This window comes from Nannobrachium achirus, assembly GCF_963921795.1.
Source record: "Nannobrachium achirus genome assembly, chromosome: 11".
Taxonomy (NCBI): Eukaryota; Metazoa; Chordata; class Actinopteri; order Myctophiformes; family Myctophidae; genus Nannobrachium; species Nannobrachium achirus.
Window position 1 is genome coordinate 34,258,260 of NC_137820.1, and position 11,165 is coordinate 34,269,424.

Below are 11,165 nucleotides of genomic sequence, written 5' to 3' on the forward strand. Positions count from 1 at the left end.
GACACAAAAGTTGTGCTCTCAACGGTGGCATTCATTAGGGGGGAGGGAGAGAAAAAAAAGTCTCTGTTACATGAAAAAGGACTGTTTTTTTTTTGTCCTGCCAGAAACTGCCATAGGAAGAGTGGAGTAGTGGTATCAGGGACGCGTGGTTATGGATCCCACTGGGAAAGATGGATGGAAACGGCATAGAGCGCTCGTTTTCACAGTAATTGTCCATGACATTGCAAGCGGCGCGAAGGCCAGCGGACCTTGGGCCAGGGCCGCGCGGCCGGCGGAGCGCCGCGCAAGTTACGAAGCCGTGGTGAATGCAATCGTTCTATTTATGCCCAGGCCGTAAGGCCTGGGCAAGCGCACGATAAACGCAATGATAATTGGGTTTTGGTGCACCTCGCGCGGTCCAAGAGACTACAACGGAGCGCTCCCTACGTCCGGTTCAGCCAATCACAAGCTTCAAAAATGAGTCCGGGGCGTGGTTATCCATCTTTCCCAGTGGGATCCATAATCACGCATCAGGGACGTGCTGGCCATTGGGAAAAGCGGGACAACTCCCGAACGGCCGGTTCATTCCCGGCCGGTCCAGGCTGGCCATTAGGAAAAAAATAAGAATAAAATGTCGGCCTTCGTTCCATTTTGGGGGCTGGGCGGCCAACAAAGTAAATCGTCACTGTCGGACAGAAACCTTGTATCTCCAAGTTTCAAATGTATACATTTTTCGCAAAGCAAAGCCCTGCTTCAACATACAAGGCCGTTGCACAAAAGTAGTGAAAACAGCAGATCTACAAGCACACAACGCCTCGCGGTGCGAGGTGTTGTGTGCTTGTAGATCGGCTGTTTTCACTAGTTTAAATCATTTTTTAAATGATAAATACAAAACAAACAGTTTTGGACATACAAGGTTTCCACCCGACAACGACGAAATATAACTCATGTACAATAATCGGCCCACTGGCTTGTCACTTGTCATGATCTGAAATGGCAAATCTTTGAGTAGCAGCAGCGCTATAGAGAGATATCTCTCTCTATAGCGCGCAATGAGGGCCTCTCCAACTCTTTTTCCCGGGCTGAATCAGTGGCCCAGCACGTCCCTGCATCCATCCATACACAACTTAGTTTTCAGACCACCGCCCAGGGGAGGACTGTACAGCGACCTGCACAGCCACCTTGTACTTTACTTGAGTGTTTCCAATTTCCAATACTTTCATCATCTCGGATCCAAATATTGTACTTTTACTCCAATACATTTATTTGAAAACTTTAGTTACTAGTTACTTTGCAGATATAAATGATTATATTATAAAACATACATTAACCACTTTAGCCCTATTCTATACCTTGGCTATTTGAAAATAGCCGTTCTACAAGCTCACAATGTGTTGCATCGCGACGTGTTGTGAGCTTTTAGATCTGCCATTTTCAAACATTTTGTACTTTTACTTTTGGTACTTTTAGTACATTTTGATGCCAATACTTTCGTACTTTTACTCAAGTACATTTTGAATTCTAGACTTTTACTTGTAACAGAGTATTTCTACATTGCAGTATTTATATTTTAACTCAAGTAAAAAATGTGAGTACTTTATCCACCACTGCTTCTGTGTAGGGCACTGGTTCTCAAAGTGGGCAGGATCAGTTCGTCTTATTATTTGGCTATTATAAAATGTTCACAAATCTTGACAAACCTTCTCCTATGGGGGCCCCTGGCACAAAATATTGTCACATGGGGGGATCCTAGGTCAAATACATGTCGAATGCGGGATCCTTAAAGATAGCCTGATGATGGTCTACTCTAAACAGACCGAAACGTTGTGTAGTCCCATTAAAGTATTTTGTTGGACACTAAGTCAGTGTGCAGGAGTTTCTAGGTCAAATGCGGGGTCCTTGATGACCTTGACATGTAATGTTTTGAAGGGGAAATCTCGCTCTTTCGAACGACCGTTATTTCGACAAAGGAGCGTCGGGAGGGTTAGCGACTCAACCCACGGAGGTTAGGTTTAGGGTATGGGTTGGGTTTGGGTGTCAAAAAGATGACGCGTAGTAACAGCGAAACGCTCCCTGTTTTGAGAACGCACTGGCATAGCGGAGAAGCAGAACTTTTTCCTAGTAAGACACAGCCGAAAGGATTTTTCCCCCCTCTTCCAAACTAGCTCGTTATCGGTTTCTCAGTAGGAAACGGCAGCAGACACCGAGACAGAGGCTTTTCCCGTTGACAACGGCGACTAATACTGCCGAGGTATGCATGCATTGCATTGCATTGCATGCCATGCCGAGGCCCTTCCGCTAACTCATCTGCCAATTTTGACACCAGAGGACAAAACCAGAATAGAAGATTAACAAGGGAGCATGAGTGTGACAGGCACAGTTGGCTGAGGCACTCCAGCGAGCCACAGTGACCCCCCGCTGTCCGTCAGGACCGGGGTGACAGCCAATCGCGGCGCGGCAGCCCGCCTGTATGGGAGACGGGCGTCCGCGATGTAGGAGTGATGGAATGTCAGGGAATGTTGACACTAAGACCCCAGCTCCGCTGAAATCACCCCGACGCCCCCCACTCTGTCAGGGCCAATGACAACCACTTCCTGCACCCCCACCTCCCAGCACCCCCACTGCTGGTTCTAAAAGGTAACCCAACCGACACACACACAGATTGGGTTGCAAAGGGTGCAGCAGACTTGCCATCTTCCGAGCCTCCACCACACACACACAGACATTGGTCAGAAGGTATGAGAGAGCAAATGGGAAGCCTCAGTCACACATGTGCGCTGCAACCTGGAAGTTATCTAGAGACCAGCGGTTCTCAAACTTAACCTCCAGATTCATTTGGCCACAGAACGCCCATCTGAAACTAGAGTGCAGTCTGTCGAGGTGCCAACTTGCGTCTGGTGCAGCCAACTACGGCTGGCGATTTGCGTCACCTTCCGAAGAAAACGACAAGTGCGACCAGCAGAGCGCGCAAGGGTGGGTGATGATAGCCGTCTGTGGTTATGTATGTTGGCAGGTTGGCACTCTGTTGAGGTGCCTTGTTATTTATATTTATATCAGGTCGCCCTTGTTGGTTGGTGGTGACAGCGTAATAGGGAATCGTAGTGCCCTTCTGGCAAGCGCCGCCCTCCCTGCATTCCCATTGGCTGAATGAAAGACTGAGAAAACATACATTACTTTTTTGAGAGAACAAGGATAGTTACTGACCAAACTGCGACAGAGGTGCGCCGTCTCAAGCTGACTTGAGCCACTTGAAACAGACGAGCAAGCTAAACGAGTCGCCGTGTCGAGCGTTACGAAGTCTGCTTGAGCCAACTTGGCGCCGTTCGAGTTAGGTCCCGATAGGGACAGAATAGTAAATAATGTTTGGCGGTGAAGTGTCACTCAAAGTGCCTCAGGCCAATCCCAGCGTGTCTTTACCAGGACTTGCCATAATCATGCTACGCTCCTCTATCACGCTTCACACTTGGAGGTGCTTGGAGCAAGAGATATTGAAATATACTATAAATCACTGATACATTTCAGTTAGTAATAGAGTTTGAGTTGCCTCAAGACACTTTACATATAGAGCAGAGACCTAACACTGTCCCACTCTGATCAATGGCTCATAAGCAAAACAATGTTATAAAAGAAACGACGCCTTTATGTAGTAATAATGTATTGTAGAGTAGACATTGTCGTGACTCGTGATACAAACTCATTTTAATTTCAGATTGTGCCTGTACATTAATCTGATCATTAACTGACCAATGTTATTCGTCCAGCTTTACAATGTGCATTATATTCCACACAAAACTGTGGAATGCGTATGCTACTACTCCGTTGTACATCTGATATGTGCAATATATCAATACTTTATAATTAGGGATGGTCCGATCAGGTTTTTTGGAACAGATCAGCGAGCACCGATCACAAACGTTTGATCACCCGATACCGATCATTCACCGATCCGATCAAGTTATTATTTATATTTTCTAAATGTTAATGTTTTAACTTTAATTCATTCATTCACTAATGAATTCATTTATATATTTGCCTTATAGTTATTTACCAGCATTACTATGTATTTATTATCATAGCAGTAACTAATTATTCCTTCAGCACTGTGGAAATCAATACCCCAAAATGGCCTCAAGTGGGCATACTGAACGGCTGGTTGATCGGATGCACCGATCGGATCGGATCGGTGAATTTACCTTTTGATCTAAACCACCGATTATCGCCGATCACGCTTTGATCGGCCCGATCCGATCCATTGCCGATTGATCGGTAACATCTCTATTTATAATGTATTGATCTACCTACTAGCCACCAGTATAAGGTGTACATTTAGCTAGAGTACACTGTATATTGAAAAATAATGTAGGTTCTAGCCATTATGTCTTAGTTTTAATACAATATTGGTGCTTAGCTTTATATTTTGATGTTTTTTCTTATGCAATTTTATGAACAATAGCTAAGTCAGTTAATGTATCCATTGGCCAATCACACGGTTCACTTCAGCTCAGTTGACAGATGTAAATAATTGAAATGTTACTTTCTATAGGCTACGGTTTCTTAACAGTTGCAAATAATTGGATTTTTGTCTATACTGATTCTTCACTACAATGCACCAACCTCTCAGCGAAGCAAATTCCTCCTCGCAATCAAAAGAATCCCTGAGTCGCTGTAAAACTCAATAAATTCTTGTTTGATGTTGATGTGATGCACAAACACTACAGTACTGACAGCACCCAGGTCCCAGCTCTCCTGAGCAGTCAAACTCAAAACAAACATGTCTCTTGTCTCTCCTGTTTGACCACAGCCTTCAGAGTCTGCAAGCGTGACATCAGTAGACCGGTCACAGGAACAGGTTGCCTTTAGGTACTTTTCCATTTAAAAAAAAAAGGTAAAACATGCCACGCCAGGAAAGGCTGTGCCATGCACGATTGTGGACACAGTTTCCACTGTCTTCACCCCACATCCACTAACAGACGAAGTGTCTTGCAAAAAACTACAAACAAAACTAAACTAAAAAGATGCAATCAATTGGGGTGGTTGTATTCTGTCTCCGTGCTCTTCTATTGCAGTGTTTCTCAACCACTGTGCCTGGGGACCTTTGGTGTGCCCCTGAGAAGGGTCAAGTGTGCCCCTTGAAACTGCTTGAAAGCCAGTATTGTATTTATCATTTTAAAAATGATTTAAACTAGTGAAAACAGCCGATGTGGGCAGGTTGGCACTTTGTTGAGGCGTTGTGTGCTTGTAGGTCTGCTGTTTTCACTACTGTTGTGCGACAGCCTTGTATGATGAAGCAGGGCTTTACTTTGCGAAGAAACTTGCAAATTTGAAACTTGGAGATACAAGATTTCTTCCCGACAGTGATGATATTTACACCCCCGTATTATGTTGGTGTGCCCATGGATTCTTGGGACATGAAAAGTGTGCCCATGCAGAGAAAAGGTTGAGAAACACTGTTCTATTGAGACATTTCGATTTTTTCTTTCTTTTTTTTTTTTCATTGATTGAATAGTTTATTAACAGCTTGCAAATAGTACAGTGGTACAATTTTACAATGCTAAAAGGATAACACAAAAAGTTTCTATTGTGGTCCTGTGTCAAAGGTCATGTCTCACCTAGACACAGGATCTGACACTCATTTTGACCTGAAGCCAAGATTAAATTTGTCCCCATGGCAAACAGGCAGCCTCTATTAGCTCGATGATGTAAAAAAGTGAAAAATAGCAGATCTACAAGCTCATAAGCTATTATGACTATTTTTGAAAATGTATTACAATTTTTCATTTTACTTTTCGCCTAGAATGACATGCCAAAAATCAGGATGGGTTAATAATTGATTTCATTAATACATTATTTGTTATTAGATTGGTTTGATTATTAATTGTTGAGCATACCTGTAGACTTGATGGTGTCATTCATCCTTGGTCTTACAAGTTCTGTTCTGACAATCTGAATATGTTAGAGTCAAGGCGCCACTTCTTGTTGACCTGACTGGTACAGCTTGACATTTGTTGACATTGATTCCCTAGTACTTTGTCTAAATATGGATCTTGACTAACTTGATTTCTTTTTCGAGAGAGAGAACTGCATGACCACTGACGGATGTGTGTGTGTGTGTGTGTGTGTGTGTGTGTGTGTGTGTGTGTGTGTGTGTGTGTGTGTGTGTGTGTGTGTGTGTGTGTGTGTGTGTGTGTGTGTGTGTGTCTGACAAACCTCTCCTGTGTGAGCTCATGCAATAAACAATAAACAAGAGATATTGAAGTGTCTGCCTCGACATCCTGATCTGTTCCAGAATTCCAACACTGATCCTGTCATGTCATAATTGATCGTTTGGTCATACGTGTGTGGAAGAATCAGCAGGTTGGGGCTGCATAACAGCTTTGAGAGAGAGAGAGAGAGAGAGAGAGAGAGAGAGAGAGAGAGAGAGAGAGAGAGAGAGAGAGAGTGTGTGTGAGAGAGAGAGAGAGAGAGAGAGATCGTGACCTGCCCCTCCCACCGTCCTGTCTGAACAGATAAGCCAACAGCCGAAGTTGCCGAACACACTGCTTTACAAAGCCTTGGGATACAGTTTTGTCATAAACGACAGTTACCCCCCCCCCCCCCATCAATCTTGAAAGCTCAAAGCATGCATGGGGTGGAGTTTTAATGACTTATCACATTGAGCTTCATATCTGCAGGGGTTAAAAGTAGAAATACAAAATCTCGCAACTGAAAAGTTTTGTCAGGCCAAGATGCAATCTGCGATAAGTCAAGTCATCTTCATTAAACTGACCCAAAGTGAAATCAAAATTTCCAACTATCCAATCCATTTTGCTTGGCCCTCTTCCTCTATAAATGTGCTGCCTGATCTGCGTGGCGTCCGCGATAATAAAATAACACGATTGTTCACCGTTTAATCCTTACTCATCTAACTTTATTTACTTAACAATCAGAGACAGTACTTTTCTAATAGTAGGACTGATGACACATAGTAACAGCCCAGACCAGAGTTGATCTCAGTACCTCAAACCATTTGATCCGTTTTCTTAGAAGTAGTCATTTGATCATCTCCCTGGCAAGTCAAGGCCACATCAAAGACACAAGATCCTCTTAGACCTGGATTTGTGCACTATTTACTGAGCGAGACACCTGCTTCTTTTTCAGCACCGCCATGAAGGAGCCCCCCTAGGAACTAAAAACAGAGAAGGAGCCTAGCGGGAAACACTGTGAGTCATCTAAGCTCGGAAAGCTCCCTTTCCACACTAAGTCGGTAGTCATGAACGCATGGTTACCAAGGCATTGTAGATTAGATGAGTAACAGTTCAGTTTTCTTTGACCCACTGTTGAGCTGTATACTGCCAACCTCTGTAGGTCATGTAAACCATGTGGATTAGAGGCACACACTTCTAAGAATATATCATTGTTGTCGGGCAGAAACCTCGTATCTCCAAGTTTAAAATTTGTACATTTCTTCACGAAGGAAAGCCCTGCTTCATCAGACAAGGCCGTCGCACAAAAGTAGTGAAAACAGCAGATCTACAAGCACATAACGCCTAGATCGGCTGTTTTCACTAGTTTAGTTCATTTTTTAGAATGATAAAAAGAACGGTTTTGGACATACAAGGTTTCCACCCGACAACGACGATATGCATTTAAATATCACTGACTCAGTCAAAATTGTTCAAGAGCACAGGACTGAAGAATAACACGTTGCTATTCGCTCAAAGCTTTTGTGATGACCCAGTGGTCTAAAAATATACCTGCCAAACAATTCCTATTCAAAGCATAGATTTCTTTGTTATTAAGCAGATCAGTGTTCTGGTACACTACACATGATGTAACTAGATTAATGAGGTGCTTACATGACAACATCCTCTAATGTTGTGGCCAGAACCATGTGGCGCATAACAGCAAGGTGATAAGGTGACAACTTTTTTTTTAGGGATGGGACGATAAGCGATGCTATCGTTTATCGTGATAAAAAACAGCAACGATAATCGTATCGTGGAGATGTAATTTATTGTGATATCGTCCTCCGTCATGCACTGGGATCAATTCACCTTTTACCGAGCTGCATATCCGGTACCACTTAAACCCTCTATAATTTGTAAAAGGTACTTATAATATACATACTTGATACAGTCTTTTTTTCACTCTGTATCAAATGTCTTTGCCAAAAAATAGCAGATCTAGAAGCTCACAACGCGTCGCAATGTAACGTGTTGTGAGCTTGTAGATCGGCTATTTTTTGGCAAATGTTCTGCCCCAGGATAATGGATTCAGATTATCGCGATAATATCGTAAATCACGATTTCTTGTCACAATAATCGTGATATGAAAATGTCATATCGTCCCATCCCTACTTCTGACAGCCCTTGCCAGGAAGAACTATATTGCTGTTCCTCATTAAGGCTGACATGATGATGATGACCGTCACTGGCCATGCCATTATTGAGAAACCTTTTTCCTGGCAAATTCTTACTACATGCGTGGTCACAAGTGAGAATATAAGTGAGCTATGACCTTGAACGTGGGGGCTGCTGTCTAATTGAGATGTCACAGCATCTAGAACTCTATCCATCTCAATGTGTTTCCTCGGAATGCTTTGGCGGTTGGATGCAGGCAGCACATGTGATCTCTGCTTAGTGATGCGGCTAAAGGTGGATAAATCATTCAAACCGAATGGTATGAAAACGCATGCACTGCTTCTTGCGCTACAGCAAATGGAACAACTCGGAGAGGGTACAAAATGCAGCCAAATGATGAATGAATGAAATGAACACTCAGTGGTTTGGTTTCAGTGTATCTAGGCTCTATGTAGCCTATACATCATCATAGTCGGTAATGAATATGTGGCTTATGTAAACGCCTACACAAGACCCTTAACTTTCATGTAAACTAGGAGCAATGTGATCTCCATCTGCTTTGCCTCTCATCTAATAACAAAGCGATGCCTACGTGTGTTTCTCATCCCAGGGGGCGGATGGGAGGTGTGGGGGTGTGTGAATGAGCGATGGAGACTGTTGATGCGTGATGTTGACCTTACCGGTTTCTTTTAAGTGCCATCATTCCTCGATGGATCAAACGATCATATCAACTAGCACTCATCGATTACCAAGACAATGTGAAACGTTAGAGTGGCACACGCGGCAAAGAGATAGGGAAATCGAGCGAACAAGCAACAATGATCGCGTCGGGAAGATAAAGTTCGATTATGTAACTGTGGGGGTGATGTGACAATAAAAGCCCAATGCGGTATAGCCTATAGGTAGGGGAAGGAATCACAAGTGTCAGACTCTGTCTACGGTTTGCGCTCCGTGGCTTCTTTCTGTTGAAGAGGAAGCGTCTCAACAGGAACATAAATTGTCGCTTCTTCTTGTTGTAAAATAAATAATACAACAACAAAAAAAGATCAGGGGCGATGCGATGAAACAATGACTGAAAGGGCATCTGCGTCCCTATGACGACCCGGAGCCAGATGGCTTCAACCGCAGCAAGGACAATAAACCCCGGCGAGGCTTCGCCGAACGAACCCATGCATCGTCAACTTTACTTTATTCTATTAGAACAAGTGGATCTCAAAACGTTTTCAGGTCAAGGACATGACACATTGATCTAGCCCCCCCCCCCCCCCATCTGACAAGTATTGATAATATCCAAGACTTGTTTTGTTTTTCTCTACTTTCTTTGATCCAAAAACCACGTGATCGACCACAACACGGCGAAACGTGAAGATCTAAAATATCAAGTTTCACAGAATGAAAACAAATGGGTCGCACATGGCTGTGTAGTAACCTTATAGTAGGCTTTAGCTACTCATAGTCATTCACTGGAGAAGGGGGGGGGGTGGGGGGGAGGTCGATCGAACTTTTCTACAAGTCCGATTGCAACATAAATAAACCCCCACGTGTTCTCTGCTGCGTTGATTTATAAAGACCTGTTCGTTTATTATAGGGATTATTATTATTATAGAGGTAATGAATGAAGCTCGAAGGCGTTGCTAAACTAGCGTTAGCAGACAGGAATCATCCAGTGGTCTGTGGTGTAAAGTAATTAAGTACATTTACTTAACTAAGTACTGTATGTTTAACTTCTACTCCACTGCATCTCGGATCCAAACATTGTACTTTTACTCCACCCTATATTAAATCTTGAGTTACTTGCTATAGTTACTTTGTAGATTTAGAAAAAAACACATTAACCACTTCAGCCCTGAATACATTTCGGCCATTTGAAGATAGCCAATCTACAAGCTCACAATGCATTGTGTGTGCTTGTAATTTCTATTTTCAAAAGATTTGTATACATTTGTGACGGGACGTTTTGCACAATGACTTGGCTACATTCTACTGTTGGTACTTTGAGTTTGAGTAGGCCTACATTTTGATACCAGTACTTTTACTCAAGTACATTTAGAATACCAGACTCTTGCTTGTAACGGAGTATTTCTATTGCGGTATTGATACTTTTACTTTAAAGTAAAACATGTTACTTTTCCCACCACTTTAACTAGCGTTAGCAGACAGCAATCTACCGCATTTGAGCATTTCTCTCTCTCTCTCAACAACACAAAACACACAGAACTAGTTTGGTAACCGTAGCCACAGACACCACCACCATGAGTGTCTGTCGCTCGCAGTGATCTGACGAGCTCACTCACACACACTGCGCGTCGTGTGAGCAAGGACCGTAGAATCACAAACTGAAAGCTTTTTATTTATTGTTTATTCTTCTTATTTACCTCTATCTCAAAGTCGGGCAGGTTGAACGCCGTCCTGAAGAGCGAGCAGAAGTGCGCTATGGCGGGGACTTCCCACCACGACTGGATCTCCTCCACGGGTATAACAACAACCCTGGCAGTACATCCCTGGGACATGGTTTATATCCTTAACTCTGTCCCTTCATCCGCATCAGAACTTTAGATTATTGTCCCTTATGTTTCCGTGTCCGCGTGTTATTATAAACGTCCAGGTTGTGTAAAATCCCCCTTTTAGTATAGCGTTCCCTTTTCTACAGAAGCGTCCAAAGAAGTTGTCCTCCACAGAACAAGCCTGCTGCTCCACGCTGCCGTTGCGTTGCCATTGCGACCCGCCGCGTCTAGGAGCGCTGCCTGCTAGGATAATGTGTTTTCTACCACACACACACGGTCACGCACGCACACACACGGTCACGCACGCACACACACCGTCACGCACACACACACCGTTTCTAGT

General features: G+C 43.5%; 1 protein-coding gene across 1 annotated transcript in view; it reads right to left on the minus strand.

Moving 5' to 3' along the window:
- cecr2 (CECR2 histone acetyl-lysine reader) overlaps nucleotides 1-10,828 on the minus strand; it is a gene marked incomplete at both ends in the record, with an annotated part of 113,478 nt that extends 102,650 nt beyond the window's left edge. Inside the window, one exon of the mRNA XM_080737023.1 lies at nucleotides 10,694-10,828. Coding sequence (XP_080593149.1) covers nucleotides 10,694-10,828 — 135 coding nt within the window. The remainder of the gene's footprint in view (nucleotides 1-10,693) is intronic.
- Nucleotides 10,829-11,165: the final 337 nt, after the last annotated feature.